The 23,046-nt window shown below is 34.4% G+C and overlaps 3 protein-coding genes across 4 annotated transcripts; 2 read left to right on the top strand and 1 right to left on the bottom strand.

The window, feature by feature from the left end:
* Positions 1–2,206: 2,206 nt before the first annotated feature.
* LOC125193675 lies at positions 2,207–3,655 on the bottom strand. 2 transcript variants are annotated; one of them, XM_048091517.1, is made up of 5 exons: positions 3,493–3,655; positions 3,333–3,391; positions 3,151–3,211; positions 2,747–2,802; positions 2,207–2,617 (listed from the first exon to the last, which is right to left on the bottom strand). In XM_048091517.1, exons 1-5 carry the CDS (start codon positions 3,551–3,553, stop codon positions 2,447–2,449), a joined length of 408 nt encoding a protein of 135 aa, XP_047947474.1. In that variant the 5' UTR covers positions 3,554–3,655; the 3' UTR covers positions 2,207–2,446. The 2 variants fall into 2 exon arrangements, with proteins under 2 accessions (XP_047947474.1, XP_047947476.1); XM_048091519.1 differs by having other exon boundaries at positions 3,151–3,208.
* An 8,066-nt stretch (positions 3,656–11,721) lies between these two features.
* LOC125196394 (protein CHLORORESPIRATORY REDUCTION 6, chloroplastic-like) lies at positions 11,722–12,797 on the top strand. Its single transcript, XM_048094887.1, has 4 exons — positions 11,722–11,941; positions 12,002–12,124; positions 12,185–12,399; positions 12,501–12,797. The coding sequence occupies exons 1-4, from the start codon at positions 11,752–11,754 to the stop codon at positions 12,696–12,698; spliced, it is 726 nt and encodes a 241-aa protein (XP_047950844.1). The 5' UTR covers positions 11,722–11,751; the 3' UTR covers positions 12,699–12,797.
* A 7,654-nt stretch (positions 12,798–20,451) lies between these two features.
* On the top strand, positions 20,452–21,392 carry LOC125196538. The gene has a single exon (XM_048095100.1). It carries the CDS (start codon positions 20,581–20,583, stop codon positions 21,160–21,162), a length of 582 nt encoding a protein of 193 aa, XP_047951057.1. The 5' UTR covers positions 20,452–20,580; the 3' UTR covers positions 21,163–21,392.
* Positions 21,393–23,046: the final 1,654 nt, after the last annotated feature.

Genomic DNA, 23,046 nt, shown 5'->3' with positions numbered 1-23,046 from the left:
TTGTCAATTTGAACCACAATTTGAGACTCGATAACATCCTCAGCTGCATAAACTGCATCAGTAATGTGACGCTCCAATGGATCGGCTTCGCGGCCATCAGCAACGACAGGGGATGTATAACCATCAAGAAATTCTTGCAAGAAGGTTACATTTTGAGTGAGAGATTGAACTTGTGTTTTGTGGATAGAAATGGGAGGCGAAGGATGTTTGTCGAGGGTATCTATGATATGCATAAGAGAAACCAGAGCTCCATAGGCTGCCATGCTTTGCTCGATTTTGATTGAAAATGAGAAGATTTTTGAAGCCAACCAATCTTGAAATATGAAAACACAGTTGAAGAGTAAACAAGCGCTACTCTCCGTCATTATTATTCCTAGACAGCTAGGACAGAGGAGTCAAAGATAGTGAGAGTGTCCACAAGAAGAATTCTTTGGCACAATCATGCTATAGCCGGAAAAAAAAACATCCTCCTTTGAATAGGTAGAGTACAAGGACCAATTAAGATGAAAAAAATTTTAAAAGGATTTTTCGGAATAAACAGTCAAAGTACAATGTTTTGCCAAAAAAAAAAAAAAAAAAGTTATCCACCTAGTAATTAAAGTCATTGCTCACCACAAAAACTTGTCTAGCCTCACATTTATTTTAATTATTGATATATTTTAATTAGACTAGAACAAAATTAATCGGACAAAAAGAAAAAAATGAATTGAGAATATATATTTTATATATAGATAAAAATTTTAATTAAAAAAAAAAGACAAAATTCAAAAAGATCGTCGTGGCGGTTGCGCAACTCGCAGTAGACCGTCGTATCGCCCGCCGCATCCCTCCGCCGGATAACCGGCTGTTCCACCTTCGCTGCAGTTCCCCTCCGGCTTACAATAGGCGGACGCGGCTGTATTGTGGATACTCAGAGAAAAATTTTCTAATTATTGAAATGAGAGTATTGTTCATGAATAATTTTAAAATATTAAAGTAAGATTTTTTTTTTTTTTAGACGATTGGAGTATAATATAGTTCTTCACGATTTTTAGTACAGTAGTTTTATTTTCATTTTTTCACAAGTAGAGACTCGAGTTGGCTTTTGGGATAAATGGTGGCCAAAAAGAAAAGAATAATAGTACAAGGAATATTAATTGGGCTGCATCTCACAAATCTGCACAAACAGAAATTTGGGCTTTTTCGTGGGCTGACACCATCACTTGCTGGACCCAATTCTTGCTCATATTAGTATTATTTTTTAAAATTTGGGCCTTCTCTTTTTCTTTTTCCTTTTACATTGTAAAACATCTTTTAATTTAAGAAGAATGCATCAATACACTGAGCTTCCTAATTATTAGTCTTTTAACAACGTCCATATCTACCTAAAATTCAATTTCGCACCGCTAGATCCCCATACAAGTAAACTAAGAAGTAAAATAACTAATATATAAAAATAACAATATAATAATAATGGGACGTGAACCCACACATGGATAAAGACATAAACACGATAAAGCTTGACACCAATCTATTAATTTTGTGCATGTGTGTTCGTGTCGTATCCAAATTTGTCAACGCTAGTCCACATACCAACATCCGAAGACCACATGAGAGGCGTACTCCACATTTTCAAAAACCAGATATGAAATGTGGTCTAGTTATCGACGAATTTAAGACATTTTAATCTTGAAAATACACTCTTCAATCAATGCCATAAGAGCTGATAATCAAGAAAATTCATATGTGGTCCGCAAGTGGACCAAACCCTAATCTAGTCGAAGAGAAGAGGGTACATGTTGGGAATGGGCAGAAAAATTGCAATAAATATGTGGAACCAATACTTACCTAAACCCTTGCTCAGATGGGGTTTTGTAATAAATACAAGGCCGATAAGACACCCTTCAAATAAAAATCAAATTCATATCCTCCAAAAAATTCATATAATTATTTGTACTTATTAGTTAAGATATTATATGAAATTATGAATAGTATATATCCAATGACTATACATGCGTTTTAGGCCCCTTATAGTTTTATGTGTTCCACCTGACATATGTGCACTACACAAGAATATATCTTACAAAAATAAACACTATACCACATGTATAGTAATACAGATATTCATCAATAAATGTTCAGCATTAAACAATTTAAAACTTGAGTATGTATATTCATATGTGTTTATAGCTCAATATAAAATGCTAAATAAATTAGGGTTTTAAACTACTTTAAGTAACTGTACTTTTAGCATATAATTATTTTAAATTACAAAAGCTAACAAAACAATTTTGCTATCCAGCTATATATAGTGCTTATAATTTGATCACAATGATCATCACATAGTCTAATAATTATTAGGATTTCATAAAAATACACTCTATTATATACACAATGGCAGCATTTCTGCAATGCTGCACCCTTTTTGCTTAGACAAACTTCTCCTTCAAGTTAGAAAAGTTTTGTCTTAGTTGTGTATTGGTGGTTTTCTTCTTGCCAAGGTGTAATCCATCTCAGCCATGTCTACAATATCTTGCTCTTGCTGCGTTTTCGACGATGAATTAACAACAACATTTTGGTCTTCCCTTCCCATTTTCGAGTTAGTTGAAACAAGGGCCTCCGATTTTATTTCACCACTCTGTAATAACCAAATAAAAAACCATGATTATGTAGGCATTCTTATTTGAAAATTTGATGATTCTTGAAAATATAGTGTAATAATTGGATTTTATTTTATTTTCTTTTTGTAAAGATTTAATTAACCAACCTTAGCAATGGTGGTAGTGCTAGAAATATGGATCAAAGTAAGTTTCCTATTGCTTCCTGCAATCAATAAAATAAAGCCAATGCTTGAGATAGAATTCAACTCATTCTTGAAACACTAATTGTGTGTTGCACTAAATTATCTCAGAAAAATGATACAATGGAAAGGAATGATTAGAACTAATCAAGAGCAAGAAGTACATGATGGAGGAGAGGCTACAAGAATTGAATGGTCATATCAATTTGGCTTTGGAGTAAAACCTAATAATTGTCTAGTAAAAATTAGGAGAGGTTGAAAATCAAATGTGTATAGGTGAAGAACTCAGTGGTGTTTAGGTCTGTGCATTCTTGGACCATAGTAATCTTCATGGATTCTTGGTAACAAATTGTGGGGTTCCTTCCTTTTACCTGACCACTTCTTGCTTTCTTTCTCATCATTGCTCTTGTTCATCTCACCAAGTTTTTCCTGCTGAAAAATTGATTCTAAGTTAAATCTACAAAATCCATAATCATATATAGTAATATACTAATAGTACTAATTCAATTGTAGTTATTTTACATGATTAATTGTTCAAGAATATCATTCTTACATGTAGCCCATGATCAGCTTCAGCTGGAGTGGATGCTTTATTACTAATTAAAATTCTACCTGCACAAATAAATTGAACAAAGAATTAATTAATAACAAGACAGCTACTCAACATATCTTTCTAATGAAAATAATACTAATAAATGATCATTAATTAATACCTTGAGCATCATGAATTAGAACAGACAAAATTAGCAGGAACATCAGTAGCCATGACCTCATTATGCCCTCGCTTTTATTCTTCTCTCTTTGGTGACAGAAGAGGAATAAGTTTAAGGAAGAAGAGCTAGAGTTTGCTGAATAAGTGCTCTGTGACTTTGTAGTGATAGTGGTGAATGAACTTAAGCATAAGTCTTGCTTATATATACTATAATATATCCACACACCTAATATTGAATGCATGAGGGCCCATGTTATTTCTTGAACATTGAATGATGTTAGTTGTTTTTGTAAAAAATGGGATTTTATTCCTTTTTGTAAAAAGTTTTACATGGGAATGATTAGGGTCTTTTTGAATGATGCTTAATTAAATAGTGGATAAATGGAATTCCAACTATGTTATTAGTAATTAATGGGGAACAAGACAGAATCATCCTCAGAGAATGAGGCACCATTAATTGTTTAGAGATAATGCCAAATCTCAATTTAAAAATTAATGTCGGAATGTTTGTATGTTTAGTGTGAATTTGCACCCGGACGATTGTCTCTTCTTGGAATTCATAATATCTAACTTCATAATAATATTTCATATTTTGTGTTAATGTTTTTTTGAGAATGTGGAGAAATAGTATTTGAATAAATAAGATTGGACAATACATAAACAAGATTGCAGTATTTGTGGTAAAATTGACAGTACGAAGAAACATAGATTAATTTATTTACCGATGTGTCACATGACTATACCTACTGCATTCAATATCTCATGTCTTGAGATTCAAATTTGCGTCTCTGTCAAATGAAAACTATGTACTACTTCACAAAGGACCTCCAAGTAATTTTAATGAACACAAACTATATAATTTGACATTCAATTCTATATATTTTAAAGTTACGAGTATGAATTGAATAATTTTGAGAATGGAGAGCGACGTAGTCCCAATCAAATACGGTAAAAATTTGTGTACATCCTTATGTAAAATGCGTCCACTCCAATTGAAATTCCACAAATCTCATTTAGAATTTAATTAGGAAGAATATACTGAATGTAGCGAAATGTGTCACGATTTGGTTTTGTGAAGATATATAGGTGTGTAAAATTTTACAACGTGAAATGCAAAAAAAACCTATGTGTATTAACCATCTTAGAGCTACATTCCATCTTAGAGCATCCATAAATAAGTTGGACTAATGACTCAACTTATTTTTAACACAAGTATACCCCCAAGTGTACGGGGCTAATGTAGCAAATAGTAAGCAAAAAGTATCGTATCCACAGAGACAATCAGTGTCAACCTAATTACCACGAACCAACCTCAATTACTATCTAGATGAATCGGAAAGTTTGGTTTTCTTAATCTACTTAAAAGCAAGGTAAAAACAATTAAAAACAACTAGAGAACTAAAAGCAAATAAGAGAAAACGGATGTAGATCAAGGATGAGGAAGGTAGAATCCTACGGGATCGATAACAACTATCATATGCTCAATTAACTTCCAAACTACGCCAACAAAGGTTCTCAAGGGTTATTAAGCTATCACTAAGGTAAAACTATTTTTTTCTCAAAGCATATAATTTGTAGATTGCTACCTAGAACGGAAATCTCCTTCCTAGAACTAAGGCAACAACTCCTAATAGCTCATAAGATACTTAGCTTCATTCAAAGGCTCAAATCTCTCGATTATATTGGCAAAGTCGTCAATTTCTTCTCTTTCAAATTAAACTACTCACTTCTCAGTTCTTGTAGTAAAATCCACATGTATTTATAAGGTGATCAGTCAAAGAAATGTATAACCACATGAGCCAAGGCATAGAATACGGAAATCAATTAAACATAAGAATTATTGTATCTCCCCTGTAGAACTCTACGGAAAATTTAGCTAAAAGGTGAACAAGAATAAAACTAAAAGATGAACTCCTAGAATCGGATTGGGCGGGATTGGAGGCCTCGTCTTCAATCTTGCGATGAATACTCGTCCTCTGCTCGTTCTTCTCTTTTTTCTGGGTGAAAAAGTGGTATTTTTGGGGTTGGAGGCGTGTAGAATGGTGTAGGAGGCATCCCATGCATGATATATAATTAGGGCTCGAATTTCCTTGCTTAGAAGAGTCGGTTGAACCTGGCGGGTCGCCAGGTTTGTTAAACGATGAAGCTGGCGAGTCGCCAGCTGCTCTCGGAAAATCTGGGCGTCTGTCCTGGCGAGTCGCCAGGTTGGAGATTGGCGAAGCTGGCGATCCGCCAGCTGTGCGCTGCATTTTCGTCCTTTTTCATCCCGATGCTTCCTTTCGCCATTTAAGCTCATTTTCGACCCTTTTTCTACACATTCTTCACAAAATGGTCAAAATACCAATATCAGAGGAGTAGCTATAATCATGTCTCAAAATACACAATATACAATCAAAATCAAGTAAAACTACCCTCTAAAACCATGTAAAATCCAAGTGAATCAACTAACCAATAGCATAACACTAGGACTAACCAAAAACACCTCCTGTCACGTCACTAGGACTAACCACAACTTGTCACGTCACTAGGACTAACCACAGCCTGCCACATCACTAGGACTAACCACAACACAATAATACGCTAGCACTAGGACTAGCCGACGCCCTAGCTAATAAAACAAATTGAAAATACGATTAATTCATTTTGATTGTTGGTGTTTATCAAATATTAAAAAAATGAAGTTGTAAACATTGAGTGCAAATAAAAAAATAAAAAAAATAAAAAAATTGGTTAGTCCATCTCTGTCCCCGCAATAGCGGACTAAAGGTAGGACTAACGGTTAATGTGTGGATGGGCGCCCGTCCTACTTCAGGACGTTCGTCGTGTTAGTTCGCTATTGTGGACGGACATCCCCACGCCCTAACTGCTAATAGTCCTACCTTTAGTCCTACCTCTAGTCCGCTATTGTAGATGCTCTATGCGGAGATGAAACTTACGATATGGATGCTCTATGCGGAGATGAAACTTACGATATGGATGCTCCACAGTTAGTGTCGGCATTTCACATAAGTAAAATTGTCAATATCACTTTTAAAGGTATTAGATTTTTTATTTTTGTTTTTTTTTAGTTAATGGTTTAATTGACCAATTTTTCTTTAAGTTTTAGCGAGAATAGCTGAAAAAAATAATTAAAAGAGAGGAATAGTAAAATCGCAATAATTATGTAATTTGATTGAAACTTTGGCTAATTTTATCCTAAAATTGAAGTATGTAGAACGTACTAATCCCATAAAATATTGTTACTAGCATTCACACTTGATTAACAAGAAAAAAAAAAGGAAAAGGATGAGTAGGATGGATTGGCACCAAACGATGGAATGGAAATGATGCCGCGACAGGAAGCTGGGCCAAGCAGCTAATGCGACGGTGACAATCCCAACAACCGCCACCAGCCACCGCTCACTCCGACGGCGAACCGCGGCCCCCTCTTCCACGTGGACGTCGACGTCTGGGTCCCACACGTGACTACCTGGGCGTTGACGTTATTTTATTTTTTTACTACCAACAACAAAACATCCCAACTGCTCACTTGTCTGCTCATAATTCCACTCATGCTTCTTCCATTTTTTACTCTTCTTTTGTTTGGCTAATCATATGAATGAATATTATTTGTTGGGTTAATTAATTTCCCTATAAATTTCTAACTTTCGCAAAATTTGAAGTTGCTATATCAATTTTTAGATCCAAACTATTGGTTTGTTCTGATTTTGTAATTAAACAATTGATGTATTCTAATTTTGTAATTAATCAACATTCAATGCTAGCTAACATAGCCTGATGACATACTTAAGCTCGAAAGCCATGTTTTAGACAGCAAAACAGCGTTGTATTATGTGAAATTAAATTAAGATTTATATTTAAGTCATATTAGAGCCAAAATCTTAATTTGTTGCTAAAGCAAAACAAATTAGTAATATTTAGGTAGTACATGTGGATTTTTAAATTGGTTGAAAAACCTGAATTTTGCAAATTTTAGAAATTTAAAAACAAACACCCCATGCATTCTCGTTACCAGAATTAGCATCATACTAGAGTTACATGAGATAATGTTTTGGAAACTCGTAACATTATTACTTTTGTTTGGTTCAAATAAATTAGATGTTTCGTCATTAGATTTTAATGAAGCATACAGATATTTGAAACCTTTTCGAATTTGAAATTTAAAGGTAAAATATATTATGAGGACATTTTTGGGTGAAAAGTTGGGATGTCAATTTTCATTATTATGTACTACATTTTCAGCAATTTCCCCAAAAAATATCTTTTACTTTTAAATAATTCACTTTGAAATAAAAATTTGATGTGGTAAAAACTAAAATTATTTTAACCATCAAATGGTATAGACTGTAAATGCATTACTTTTACCCGATGAATGCATATCTAAGTTCGAATATTAGAGGTGGCAATTTTTTTCCAATGCAATTGTTGTTTACAGTGAATATATATACCATTTCCGTTAAATTTTCACTGCAAGTATTTTTACGTTTTCACAATAATTAATTTTTAATCAACTCCTATACATAGAGTGATGATTACATATGTACGGATATAATCAATTGCTAACTAATTACCAATCTCAAATTAAGATCAATTTTCAACCATTAAATTAGAAGATCTTGTGGTTAATATAATGTCAAGGGTAATAAATTTTAAATTTAAATAATTATTAATTAAATTAAAAGGGTATTAATGTCAAATACTATATGTAGTAATTATAACTAACTACTTTCTCTCTATTCAAAATCATCTCAAATCTTTAAATTTACGTAACTCTCTCAATTTAAATTATTTTTTCATAAAAAATATATCAAATTAAAGATAATTTAATAAGGATTCCAACGAGATCTCAATTGCATATGTTCCGACGATGTTCGGGTGATGAAATTTGATAAATTATATTTCAATTTTCGTACATGTTGATAAGCAGTTTTTATCAACAAACGCAACAAAAAATCTCAATATGTTATAGGCAAAATCTCAATATTATGCATGTCCAATCTCAATAAAAATGTGTTGATATTTTCTTGTCTTTGTATTGATATTCTAATGTCATATTGTTGATATTTGTAATACACAATGTTGATATAAAAAAACACTCACGAAAATTATCATATGATAACATAATGACAATATTACCCTTTTGTTGATATTTTGTCTACTATTTATTGAGATTTGTGAGCTTTAATCTTATCCACTCATTTTAAAATCCACGGGTAGAGATTTAGTCTTGATTTTTGATTAAGGTGCTATAAGCATTAGAATAAGACCCCTCTATTGTATATTCATTTGGAAATCCGAAAATAATCTATGAAAAGAGCACAAACTAAATGGCGACTTTTATTTGATTAATTAGTATACATGAGTCAACGGCTTCATATATTAACGAAGTAAATGAATTAATTGGTCATGTAAAGTTAGTTAATTTCATAGGCACGACATTCTCACAATTTGTCAACAATGGCTATGGTGCCAAATGCATGAATGATGAATCTATAGAGATGGTATAAATATAGGAAGGGCCACATGCAATTGCATAATTTATCAGACATAATTAAGGCCATCGATCAAAGCATCACACATTGCTGCATTTAATTAAAGTTAGATAGAAGTAGTTGCAATTCAATTCTACCAACTTGGTCAATGAGAAAAATTCGACACTCGATCATAGTTCATATATATGGACCATGGTCCCATTTTTTTTTTCTAGTGGACTCAAAATTCAGGTTGCAAATCGTATGAAAACTGAAGCCATAATATATTATTTTAAATTTTATTCAAAATTTGCCACATTCATGTTCATTAGTTTATGTGGTTAGATTATTTTGCTTTAACTTTCATAGTTTTGTATAGTAAACAAATCAGCGTCTTTAATTATATTGAAAAATGTCATTTTTTTTATTGCACTGTAATTAAATTGAATGTCCTTTGTGCCTGTTGAAGTATTCTCTGCTTTTTGCAATTTAAGTCATTCACATTCTTTATCCTTATTCATAAATAAAAAAATTACCAAAAAGAACGAAAATACGAAAAGTTCGAAATTTATTGACACACTTGCGATTGCAAAATCCGTCGGTAAAGTTAGCATCCAATATTCATTCGATTAAAGGGTACGAATTTTGTTATTCCTCGTTATCCCTTACTACAACCTAGGAGTCGAAGATCATAACTCGTTGGTATCGGAATAATTTCATGGAGACTGCAAAGAGCCAAAAATGGGAGATTCTTGAAATAGGTTTGGATCTAGATTATAGGGACCAGAGGTAAATGCAAATCATTTTCAAGCTATAACTCACAACAATTATTTCCTGCAATAATACTATCATCTCATTAAATTCTCCTTACCTGCTTCGTTGCAGAACCCCACTACTCCGACATGCTTCTCATCTTACGACTCCATCTTCATTTTTCGGTTTCAATTCTTTTATATATATATGCTCATTACCTTTAATCAAAATGCTCCACATATATATTTTCATTTAATAAATGATCTTTCTAGAGATTTATATGTTTCTTCATTCAATTATTCTGTGTATGTATGGGTCCATATATTACACACGGCCCTTCTCGATTGCTAAGCCAACTTCATTTTCTATGCTATACTATGGAATCTTGACTTGTTCTTGTTTTTTAGTTAATTTTATGAACTTATATGAAGTGATGAATTGGTTTTCACACCATCTTGTGACCCTAACCCTGAAAAAAAAATCAACTAGTCTCACACTAAACATAGCAATTAATTAGTATATCAAAACTTTTATTAACCCTATATATAGCATTAAGAATTAGCTTGATTTAGTTTTCGGTTACAAGATATCCATTCTAGTCACTATGGGTAGGTACTTCCTTATTTTGGGCCGGGTGAAGGCGAGGAGGGATTCGAACCATGGAGAATTGAAGTGAAAGGCTCAAGGGGCTTAAACCCCTACGAATAAGTTATCTTATAATTTTGTCAAATGTTTGATATTTTGTGTAAGTTATGGTGGAAAAACATTTATCATTAAATTAAATCATACAAATGAGGTCAGGGGTTCGAGCCCTGCCCATGTGAATATAGCAAACCATTTGGCCAATCCCCTACAGGTTAGTGTTTTGACCGTTGTGACAAGAGTTAGTCCTCTAGCTACCGGCAGGAGAGATACCTTAGGAAACCAAAAAAAATCATACTACTACAAATTTTCTATTTTCAATATTTCAAATACGATACATGGAAAATATATAGCCCTTGCCGAAATAAAATTATGTGTCCGCCCTTGCCCTCGTATTCGAACCCCCGACACTCTATTCATGTCCATTGAATACGTTTCCGATAGTACCCTGATAAAAACTTTTTCTCTCACCAGTCATTCTTAGTACATTCATTTTATAATTAAGAATAAGAGTAGTTGTTTTCGCAACAAAATTAACTATACAAGAATTTAGGTTCGGTAGCATTGAAGACTCACATAAATAATGAAAATTGCGTCAATCATAGTATAGGTGATCAGTTTGATTAATCAACTGATCTTGTGTGGAATTCATCAATAAAAATGGGCCCGATGAACTATCGTTCATTAGTAGTAATATTTTCTTTATATACAATTTTCTTTTTGGAAAACGCATTTTGGCTTATATGGTCAATTTATATGATAAGACTGCTACATCTACCAAGTATAAATGCTATCAAAATTTTCTTAACCGACACCACAACACGACAAAATTATAACTCAAACTTGTGAATTGGCAATTTTCTTGTGGCTTCCCTCCAAGTTTCCTTCTTCATTTCACTCGAATTAATGTACTCTCTCCGTCCCAGATTAGGAATTAAATATAGTTATGACTCGGATTTTAAGAAAAAATTGAAGTGTGTAATAAATGAAATGAGATGGTGGAGTGTGTAATAAATGAAGTGAGTTGGTTGAAGGTGGGTCCCTTTTGACTTTTTGGATTTTTATTTTTATTTTGGTTTATTTTAATATAGATTAATGGCATTTTCTGATGAACAATGGGATAAAATTGTATGACCAAATATAGAAAATTCTAAATGTGACTCTTAAACTGAGACGGAATTTTATGGCCAAAAGTGACTCTGCGACGGAGGAAGTAGGAACCATCTGAAAAAGAAAATACAATAAACAAACAGTGGCCCAAAATATGTATTGGGCCGACTGAAACTAGTTTGGGCCTCATGTCCAATAAATATTCTGGCCATAGGCCCATTATCTTCAATTTAAAAGAGAATAATTCACAAAAAGAAAAAGAAAAAGAAGGGAGCTCAATCTCAATGGCAGCTTCCATACGACCTCTTTATCCACCTTCTTGTCCACTCAAACACTCCTCTTCTTCTTCTCAATCCATAATCAAATCTCACTCCCCGTTTTCTCTCTCTGAATCGCACCGTTCAATCTCCATTTCCACTTCTGTGTCATTCAATCCCTCCGGAAACTACGACCTCTCTCTCTTCGAAGAAGAAGGTACTCAAATCTCGCTGCTACTTCAATTTCTCAATTTCGCCCTAATTTTGTGCTCCGCAGATGCGACGAAAGCCCCGCCGCCGATGCCGCCGAAGCAAGGCAGGTTCGAGGTCGTCATCGACAACGACGCCATCGCCCGCCTCGATCTGTCTCCGTTCCACGCCGCCACCGGCGTGACCTCAGGTAATTCAATTTATCGATTGGTGAAATTGAAACGCGAGATTGATATAATCGCGGATGCAGCGAAGGAGAAGGCGGAGGAGCTGCTAGAACGTAGCGTGGGTTTTACGATCAACTACGTTAGGGCGGACGAGAATGATCCTCGAGAGCTATCGGAGTTTCCTGAGATTAGGCTGTGGTTTGTGAGGCTCGACGCTGTGTATCCATGGCTGCCTCTGGTTTTGGACTGGAGAGCAGGGGAGCTTGCACGCTACGCTGCAATGCTTGTACCTCACCAGGTAATTATAGGCAATTTGGTAAAAAAAATTTCATGACATTTTAATCTTAAATTGAATTATTTTGCAACTCAAATTTGGAATTGAATTTGGGGAATGAATAGATGAGTTTGAGAATGGGAGTGGTGTTCAATCCAGAGGCGTTGGAGTTGTTTGTGGTGCAAAAGGTTTTTGTTGTGTACACGTGGCTGAAGGAGAATGATGTTGCGATGCCTAGATTGAAGGCTAAGGATATGGCGAGGATGCTTGGGTTTGGAATTGGAGATGATCTATTTGATTTGGTTGATCAAAACCCTTTATAATCATGTTAATGCTTCTTCAATTTTGTACCAAATCATACTATTATATACTATCAATTAATGTGCTTAGTCCCATGCAATAACATTTGTTTTATGATAGCACATGCAAATAGAATTTGATCATTTATTTTAGTAGTGTATTGAGAATACTTAAATGGATGTAGTAGAGTTCTTTTTTAATTTAATGAATAAATTAGAAAAACACAAGATTTTGAAGATCGAGGAACATGTCAGTTTCTGGCTATCGTGAAGTAAAATTGGGCTCGAGTGATGGTTTAGAGCATCCACAATGGGGCGGAGATCGTCCGGGCGATCCCTCGTCCGTTCGGTCGTCCGCCTCATCCTCCCATTGCACGGCAACGGACGAGTGCCTCACCCAAAAGTTCATCCGCGGACGACGTATCGATCTTGCGTCGTCCGCCCACTGTAGGCCGGCAGATGAGGCACGCGTTTTACCTTTTTTCACACTTGTCAATCTATAAATACACTTCATTTTTCACTCATTCCTCACACAACATCTCTTCCTTCAGCTCAAAACTCACTCACTCACTTTTTACAAAATGTATCCCAACGACGACTTGTCAACGGACAAAGGCCAAAATCAGGTTATAGATCGAGCAGATAATGTTTACTTTAGCAGACCAGATTCCCGTTAGTGTATGTGAAAAACAAAAAATAAAATAAAATAAAAAAATTTAATGAAAAATGCTGATGTGGAGCGGATACTAGTCCGGACCATTGTGGATGCTTTTGGGATGGCCACTATCTCTCAGCTCCCTAAATCTACTATTGATTTATTTATTTGATTGTGTGTAGCAAACCACATATTGAAAATTTACCTTCATTGTTCAAATGAGATTCATTAACAAGGCGTGTGGACTTAATGTTGTTTCCACTAAAACGTAAAACAATGTGGAAACATTGGATCTCTAACCATGTTTGTATAGGTAATTTACATTAAAGCTTTTGTCATTCTAATGTTATAAACCGCAATATTATTTAATCATCCTGGCCACATTCCCATAAATCAAATTAAATTTATTAATCCCAAATCTCCTCCTTAAAATCATATCTTGTTAAGAAACTAAAAAGAGGCCAGAGAGAAACCAAAACATCACATATTTCCCATTAAATAACCAATACAAAATTCAGAATCTACATATACAATGAATAAAGAAGAAATCAAATCAAATGCATGATCAATTAATTCACGAACTTTTACAAAGCTTTATTTCCTGGGAAAGAGCTTGTTTTGGTTACATTTAACTTTGATCCAATTGACACCGGTGGTGGCTCCGGTCTTGACCTTCTTGGCAGTTTTCTTGGTCTTTTCCTTGGTTTTCTCCATGCCAGCGGCCGCGGCCTCCTTGGTCCGGTCCAATTTGTCGCTCACTATCAATGAAAGCTTCGACGATGGACCACCCAGCCTTGTCGGCTGGCTACTGGATTTCGGATTGCCATCGTTCACACCCCACGTGTCGTAATTGCTCTTCGTCATTATTTTTAATTAGTTTGAGTTTTCTCCACCTCCCTCAAGAAAAGACTGATTTGGCTATGAGTCTTTCTTGAGGGGGAGAGAGAGACGAGAGGGATAGTGAAAAATGATCAAGACTTCTTTATTTATATGGATATTAAGCTACTTTTATGGTATGTTTGGACTGAATGATTATGCGTATTTTTTGGATTATCCTTGGATTCTAACTAAACACATTTATTAAGGACTCAAATAGATTGTAATAAAAAAATTCAAAATAGATTTTAATTGAAAAAAATACTAGAATGGGTATAATTAATGTTGAATTAACGAAGGTTACATCTTGCATATCTTTTCTTTCACTTGATAATTCGAAGTACGATCATTATGGACATGAGTTAGAATGTGATGATATTACCAAATTTTATTATTGGTAGTAATTATGCTTAAAATTTAATAATATGATTTGGAATCAATTACGGATCATACTACATGCATGTATAATGCTTAAATGAATTACTATATAATAGTGTGCTCCTATATTTTTAGTTTATGGTATAATAATTCCAATATAGTTACGTTCATAACACCATTTTACTAAAATAAAAGTTAATAGTAACCACAAAAATGAAAATATACATTCACTCTAACCAAAATATCCTCTATTTGAAAATATAGGCTAAACTAGGCTTGAAAACTTCACTTGTTTGCGTTGGGCGGTTGGGGGCCTTCTTTCAGTGAGAGGAGTGGGAAAATAGCTACAACAAATAAATTTTTGTAATTTTTAGGGCATCCGCAATGGGGCGGACGATGCGCGGAGGATACCCATTGTCCGTCGTTGTGGACGAGGCGGACGATGCGACGCGGTTTAGTTTTTTTTTTATTTTATTAAATTTTCAAAACCTATATATCAAATTCACTTTATTTTTCTCACTTCACTCTCATCAAATTCACTACATTTTCAAGCAAAATGGATTCCGGAGATTATCCGAATAGTCCGATGTTCGGTGGTGCACGATGACCGGGTACAGAACCCGACGAATACCGGCCATTCGACACCAAATCCGAGTACGATCCCGACTTTTCCACCGACTCATACGGGCTGTCCGATATGGAGCCGTCTCCACACCGCCCCTCCGCCCCTGCCGCACCTCGCGGCCGGCCCGCCGCAAGTTGGGACTTCTTTAGACTAGCCTCATTTTTTTGTATTTTCAGCTTTTTTTTATTTCTTATTTTGTAACTTTTTTTTAATTAAGTAAAATTAGAATTTCCCTTTAATTGTGTTGTTTTTATTTGTTTAATATTTTTATTTACATTTGCAAACATAATAAAAATATAAATACAAAATAGTGAAATGCTTAGGGCGTCGCTTAGGACGGGCTATAGTCCGCCCCACTGCAAGTGGAATAGAAGGAGGATAAACTGATGACATGGCGATACATAGGGCATCGCTTAGGGCGTCCCATTGTGGATGCCCATATGTATGTTCCCTAATGCTCCCAATATTAGTTGATTTAGTCGCCAAGAACCCTCTAAGAGCATCCGCAATGGTCGGCTAGCGACCGGCTAGCCGATTCGTCGCGCTAGCCGGTCGGTTAGCCGAACCATTGCAATCGGCAAGAGCGATTTCGGCTAGCCGATCGGCGTGGGCTGAGCCGATCGGCGGGCGCTAGCCGGTCGGCTAGCCGCTATTGTGGCAGCCCGATCGGCCAGCGACCGGCCAGCCGACGTTTTTTGTTTTTTTTTTTAAAAAAAAAAACCTATATAAACCGATTTTCTCTTTCTCTAAATTTCTGTACAAGAGCAATATTTAACGATGGACAACAACAACTAGGCCCAATACAAAATTAAGAACTAAAACAGAAACATGTCATACCGTCGGGCCGGGGGCCTCTCCGCGCCCCCGGACCCCCATGGCAAGGGGGCGTCGCCCCCCTTGACCCCCTGACTCGCGTTCGGCTAGCGGCAAACTATAATTGATTTAAGGCATACTAACATTTTTTAATGTATTTTTTTAATAAATTAGTGAGGAGTAGAGTGGGGCGGTGGCTCGTGTGTGGGAGCCCGGATTTTTCTTTATTATGTAATTTTTTTGATTTTTAGTTAATGTAATTTTTTTTATTTAAATAAAATTAACGAATTTTTCCCGTATATGTGTCGTAAATTTAGTTCCGTATTTTAATCGTAATTTTAATTCCGTAAATTTAATTCCGTAAATGTAGTATATTTTGAATTATTTTTATTGCAATGCTGGCTGTATGGTTGGCCTAAATCTGATGTGGCAGGTGGATTTTTGAGTGTTGCTGACGTGGCAGGGGAGAGAATGAGCCTATTGTACCATTGTGGATGCTCTAATTATGAGACATAGTAAAAAGAAATAGTAATACCTCTAATTAATGAGACATAAAAAAATATTACTAACTGTACTAATGAGAAGTTTCGTAGCCAAAATGTTGACCAGACTTTTCTACTCTTTCCCCAAATTTGACTTCTTCTCATGTCTCTACTAAACGCCTTGGAATATTCTTAAATTAGTTCAATGTTGACTCTTTACTAATTCAACTCAGTCTAATGATAATAAATCAACCAATGCCATTTACCAGTTTCCTTTTAAGTGTACTTAAGTAAGTAGCACTACTCTTTTTACAATTTAGATAGTTGGAAGTAGTTATGTGATTTCATCTTGTCCTCAACTTAGTAAATTTTTAAAGTCCTCAACTTTTTTAAAAAGTTCACAATTTCTATTTTTCAATTTTAAACCAATATTTTTTAAATTTTCGATGTATCTCTAAAAAAAGTTCAATGCACCTCTAAAAAAGGTTTGTGTATGTCCAGCATGAGATAATCCAACAGCAAATACAAATTTTATTGATGCATTATAGAAGTACATGGTTTTTTCGAAAAATAAAATTTAATAAAAATCCTTATTTAAAAAATTTGTTCGTCTTCTCTTTTCTCCTGATTCAATTACCTAATCTGAATTCTTCTCCTCAGATTTGTTACTCTTTCATTCGTTTCTTTCTTTTTTCTAACTTTTCCGATCAAAATGTCATTCGTCTAAATCAGATAGGTTGTCGAAAAAATCCTCATATAATCAACCTAAAAATCTGGCGAAATGATTAGCTATTCCATCGTTAAATTTTGTAACGTGTGGTTAAAATCGACCTCTTTTTTAAAAATAGGGGGGTTTTATAAAACATGACTTTGGATATACATATTAAAACTGTGACCATATGATATGAACTTCATATGTTGCGAATAAGAAGACATAAGGCAATAATAATACATAGTTAAATTAGCAACTACTTCCATCATTAGGCAGACAATGTATCTTTATGAGCAAATTATATTTTATTAACCTTATATGGTGCAGGCTACATCTCTTCAAACCCATCCATAAAAAAATCACTAAAATTTTACCAATTTATATTTATATAATACTGGCATTTTCCCCTGTCCAAATATTACCCTCCCCATATGAGACTCTGCCACTATTAATCAATAATTGTAAATTGGTTATATTTAGATGCATAATTTTTGGCAATAAATATTTATAGGTCCTCGACTCCTAGTCCTCGTAGATTGATTTAAGTTCCTATAGTCTATCTATAATTTCTTTTGTGTTAATCTAACTTAAAACTAGATTAATTCGTGTAAGATATTCTTTTACTGTTTTATTTATCTTGGTGTTCCTCAATTTGACATAATTTTGTTTTTCATTTCTCAAACCAATCTCCTGCGGCAATTTATCTCCTTTTTTTTTTCTTAATTGAACCCATCTAAATCTTTCAATCTCTAACAATTTTTCATTTGAGTCAATATAGTAAGGGCTAAAGATACTTTTAAACTATTTCAATAAAATTACCAGTAGAAAAAAATATATGATAGGGACTTAAGCCTCTTCACCTTGTAAGAAGACAATGTGTCCGCCATTAGTCGGAGTTCTGTCCTCCATCAGCGGGAAGTAGATTTATGTGTCGATGATAGCTTTGACTATCATGTCCAATCCGTATTAGACATTTCTTAAGGCAAAGGACCTTTCACAATCAATATCGGACATTAAAATCTATAAAAATATGAATTTATTTTAACTTAAAAGTTAATACTCTATGTCATTACATAAATGTTACAGATTCTACAAAATGTGCTATGAGCTACACCTATAAACAAAACAATTGTGTTCAAATTAAAGCTAATTAGTTCTATACTTATCCAAATGCTTCACCCATTGTAGTAGTAAATTCCCATATTCAACTAATACATCGTCCTGATCCAATAATTAATTAGCAATTACTATCTATAATACCCCCAACCACCCTAAATTAACAAATAAGATCATCATTAGGAGACTTATAATTGCATCCTAATATTCCATGATTATTCACTAATCTTTTGATTAAAAAAGCTTCACAAAGGCGCCATAAAATTATAAAAATATTAAAAGCCGTATATTCCCAGATCTCAATGGACAATATCACATGATCATTGTCAACACCTCATCATATTATTCGGCAAAATAATGATGCCCAAAATTGAATCTTTATCATTGCAGATTATTTTTTTTACCAAACTTTATAATTGCAGGTTAATTTTATTTTTTAAAGAAGAAAACGTTAAAAAACAGTACCTACACCAATACGTGGGACCTATGAAGAGTGAGTCACCAAATAGGAGAGGCGTACGTGGCATCAAAAAAAAGTCGTTACTCAAACGGCAATTCGATTTGTCGTTTTGTTCGTCCATCGTGATGGGCTGACAGCCCATTGGTTTGCATTTTCCAATGTCTTCTCAATCTATGGATTTAATTATTTAAATATATAAAATAAAAACTATGGTTAAGTTTACTTGGACAAGAATCCACAATTTTCTCCCAACTTTTATGACACCACTTAAATTTTGAATACCACTTGCTTGTTGTCACAATACTACTAGGGGGCCCCTATTTTCTGAAATTTTATATATTTGACCACAAAAGAGTTGAAATTTGCTAGGGAGAGATTTTTATGCCAATTTATTGTGTAAAGTGTAAAGTTCATTTTATCAAAGTTCTATCCTTGTGTTTAATACAGTTTTAATTGAACCAACCTAGTTTTAGTAGAGGAAAGATTAACGGTGTGGTTATAGCTAGGAAGGGAAAATACTCAATTTGCCTTCAAAATAAAAGTTCAATTTTGTTAGTATTTTAGTTTGTTCCAAAAATTAGATAATTTTTATTTTTGATTAATTTTTATTTCTAACAAGTGGACTAAATTTACCATTAATAATACGTCAATCATTTTTTCTTTCCCACTCTTTCATATTTTACTCATTTTATATTGAAGTTCTATGTTGTCTAGCGACAGATGAGTGGAGTACTGTCTTAGACATCAACTAAGTTGCGTTTCATTGTAGTCAAATATATACTTATAGTTCATTTTTAGCACTCTCATATTTTACCAATTTCGTAATAAAGTCTCTTATTGTATCTAATTTTTAGGAGACAAATGAAGTACTACTATCTTAGAAGCTACTCCCTCTGTCCCAGGGTATTAGACCAACTTTTCTTTTTGGGATGTCCCAACATATTAGACTCATTTCCTTTTTTAGCAAAAAGCATCTATCTTATTTTATTCTCCACCTACTTTTTTCTCTCTTCTCTCCCCTACTTTTTCCCTCTCTCATACTTTACTCTTTCCACTTTAACTATTTAAATATCAATTCCTTAAAACATGTGCCCGAAAGAAGTGAGTCTAATACTCCGGGACGGAGGGAGTACAATAAAGACTAAAGAGTAAATTTATGTGACATGTTTAAATTTTCATATTAATTTTATTTATAATTCATACATAATGTAAATTAATTAAAATTGTAGTTTGAAATCAAAATTAGTTAAGCTCACTATCTATTATTAAAAAAAACACTTTACCAACAAAAATGTGCTTCATTGTCATCAGATTGTACCTAATTTATTTGCACATTTTTCCTACTCTTGGCCCTTCAACATATTTTGTTAATTAACTAATTAGTTATTGTCAAAATTGATTTAAAAAAAAAAAAAAAAACCACCATAAGAGCAAATTTGAAGTCAAATTAGTAGCTACCTTCCCGTAGCCTAATTAGCAAAGGACAAGGTTAAAACGCGCTATTAAGCAATTAATTACACTTAATTAACTTTAACCACTAAAAAGCGTTCAACCGTATTTTTAATGTTTTCTAGAACGAGGGGCCACAAATGCAATATAAAAGAGACCATGGGCTGCGAAAAAATCAAAACAGAAAAGTAATTCCAAAATACCAATTCTGCCCCTCCGAAACCATCTCCGCTTTTTTCCCACCACTATAAATACACTGCACTCGTATAGCCAGGTTTGCCAAAATCACCACTCAAAACCCTCTCTCCAACAAAAAACCGCTCAACAAACCCGGTTCAAAATGACAACTCTCGCATCTCGTAAATCGAGCGGACCGGTCATCCGGTCCGGTTCCCCTTCCCCATCATTCAACCGCCGCTTTCCCGCCCAATCGCCGTCCTCCTTCGCCTCAGCCTCCACCTCCGCCGCCTTCGCCTCGCCGCGCTCCTTCGGGAGACCGGCCTCCCCGACCCGGGTAAACCTCTGCAACTACACGACCCCTTCACTCAGCTTCTCATTAGACCGGTCCGGTTCAAGGAACCAGACCGTTTCATTTTCAAGCCGGTCCGAGAAGCCCCCGGTCCGACCGGCTCCTCAGCGGAGGACGTGTATGTGCTCCCCAACTAACCACCCCGGTTCGTTCCGGTGCAGCTTGCACAAAGCCGCCGCCGCGAGCTCGCGCGCGCCGTCGTGCGGGAGCTCGAGCCGGCTGATCCTGCGGCGGTCGGCGATGAAGAATTCGCTGGTGCGGATCGGCACGGTGGAGGGGGAATTGGTGATGAGAGCGCTGGCGGCGCTGATCCGCCCCTCCTCCCACAGCCAGCGGCGCCGCGGCGAGTTCCGGCCGCGCCCTAGCCGGCTATCGGCGATGTCGAAGGATTGATTGTGCGTGAATTGAAGGTGTGAATTGCTGGGTGCGGTGGCGGTGGTGGAAGGTTATTGAACGAGGACGGATTTTTTTTAGCTCCGGTGACCGAAGACCCAATTTGATCGGAGAAGGAGCCTGACGTATTTTTTTCACTTGGACAGTATTTGTATAGCAATATTACTTAATTTATTAAACATAATTTTCAATCAAAATTCAGTAAATACAATTTTGAATCGTGACAAAAACAATGCAACCAATTTATTTACAGTTATTTTAGCCATTTAGATGTGCGAACAAATTTAATTCCAGAGAATTACCAGTTATTTTATTGATAAATCAACAAAAACTAGGTAATACTTTAATTAAGGTCATTTTCAGCCATTTACGCCAAACTCAAACTTGTTTTTTAGTATATGTCACACAAAAAAATAGTTTTACTCCAATCATTTACACTATTTTTAAGTTTACACCATTTTTGAGTATTTCTCTAACAAAATTTTGGAGTAAACAACATATTTGGTGTTATTTCATTGAAAAACCCAAAAATGAGTTTAAGTTTGATGTATGATTAAAGAAATTATCTACACTAAAAATAAGTTTTGATATACGATTGGAGATGGTCTAAGAGTAGTAATTTGATTTGCACCTATTTCAAATTATTGTAAGGCGGTTTTTAATTTATACTATACTCACTCCGTTCAACATTATAAGGGCACGTTCAACTATGAACATATTTTCAGAAATGTAACTAAAAAAAAGTGAGAAAAGAATAGTAGAAGGTGAGTCTTATGTAAGTTAAATAAAAGTAGTGAAGGTAAGGTTCATTATAAAAAAAATACTCTTAAAAGGTACTCCCTCTGTTTTATAATAATAGAGTCATTTTGTCATTTTAGTATGTTCCATAGTAATAGAGTCATTTCCCTTTATAATAAAAGTCAACGCATTTTTTCACACTACTTTATTCTCTCATACTTTATATTCTCTTTATCTCTCTACCTTTTTCATTTTTAACTTTACTCTCCTTTTATTTAATTCACCTAACACAATTTTCTTAATCTCTCTTCCGATAAGAAACGTCTCTATTACTATAGAACCGAGGGAGTAAATAAGACTTGGTTAGTTAAACACATAATAATAATAATAATAATAATAATAATAATAATAATAATAATAATAATAATAATAATAATAATAGAAAAAGAAACTTGTATTAGTGGACGTATTAAAAATGGCAAAATGAGATGTTTATTGGTGGACGGAATAATATATTGATATTTTTTATTTGTTTTAGTGTGAAGGTGAAAGTCAGAGGTGTTTAATTTGACCAATTGACTTTTGGGATAGAGGGAAACTGATTTTCGAGCTATAATAATATTATTGGAATGGGTGCAAAAGTAGACTAGTAGGGGACCAAAACTTTAACAAAGAAACAACTTAAATTATTCTTAGGTAATTTATTATTTAATGTGAACATAAAATTGGTAATTTGATCAATACTTCCTCAATACAAAAAGCTCAGCTAATTCTTTCTATATAGGGGATATTCACAACATCCAAAAGGAGTTGTTAAATTATAATTATTTAGACGATGTTGGTATAAAACCATCTGTGATGGTATTGTAAAAGCAAAATAGAGTTGGAAATAGTTTCAATGATAGTGTAAAAAATTCATTTAATTTTATATCTTTGCACGAAATATACTTATTTTTTAGTAATAAATGCAAATCATTTTTTAGATTTTGTTTTATTGAATTTAGGTTCAAATCATTCCATATTTATCAAAAAAGAAAAGAGGGAATAAGAGATAAACTAATAATAATAGTACAAATACAAACTATGCGACAAAATATCAACATGATTTTCAATATATTACTCTTTTCACTCACATTTCATTTAGAA

This window comes from Salvia hispanica, chromosome 6 (genome assembly GCF_023119035.1).
Source record: "Salvia hispanica cultivar TCC Black 2014 chromosome 6, UniMelb_Shisp_WGS_1.0, whole genome shotgun sequence".
In the NCBI taxonomy this organism is placed as follows: domain Eukaryota; kingdom Viridiplantae; phylum Streptophyta; class Magnoliopsida; order Lamiales; family Lamiaceae; genus Salvia; species Salvia hispanica.
This window is presented reverse-complemented; position numbering and strand designations above follow the sequence as displayed.

What these genes read in the sequence shown, in the direction of transcription:
- LOC125196394 (XM_048094887.1), top strand. Translation starts at nt 11,752, where the DNA reads ATGGCAGCTTCCATACGACCTCTTTATCCACCTTCTTGTCCACTCAAA. An exon ending in CGCCACCGGCGTGACCTCAG is followed by an intron (nt 12,125 to 12,184) that starts GTAATTCAATTT and finishes TCGCGGATGCAG; the next exon opens with CGAAGGAGAAGGCGGAGGAG. An exon ending in CAATGCTTGTACCTCACCAG is followed by an intron (nt 12,400 to 12,500) that starts GTAATTATAGGC and finishes GGGAATGAATAG; the next exon opens with ATGAGTTTGAGAATGGGAGT.
- LOC125196538 (XM_048095100.1), top strand. Translation starts at nt 20,581, where the DNA reads ATGACAACTCTCGCATCTCGTAAATCGAGCGGACCGGTCATCCGGTCC.
- LOC125193675 (XM_048091517.1), bottom strand. Translation starts at nt 3,553, where the DNA reads ATGAGGTCATGGCTACTGATGTTCCTGCTAATTTTGTCTGTTCTAATT. An exon ending in TCTAATTCATGATGCTCAAG is followed by an intron (nt 3,392 to 3,492) that starts GTATTAATTAAT and finishes TTATTTGTGCAG; the next exon opens with GTAGAATTTTAATTAGTAAT. An exon ending in AGAAAGCAAGAAGTGGTCAG is followed by an intron (nt 2,803 to 3,150) that starts GTAAAAGGAAGG and finishes TATTGATTGCAG; the next exon opens with GAAGCAATAGGAAACTTACT.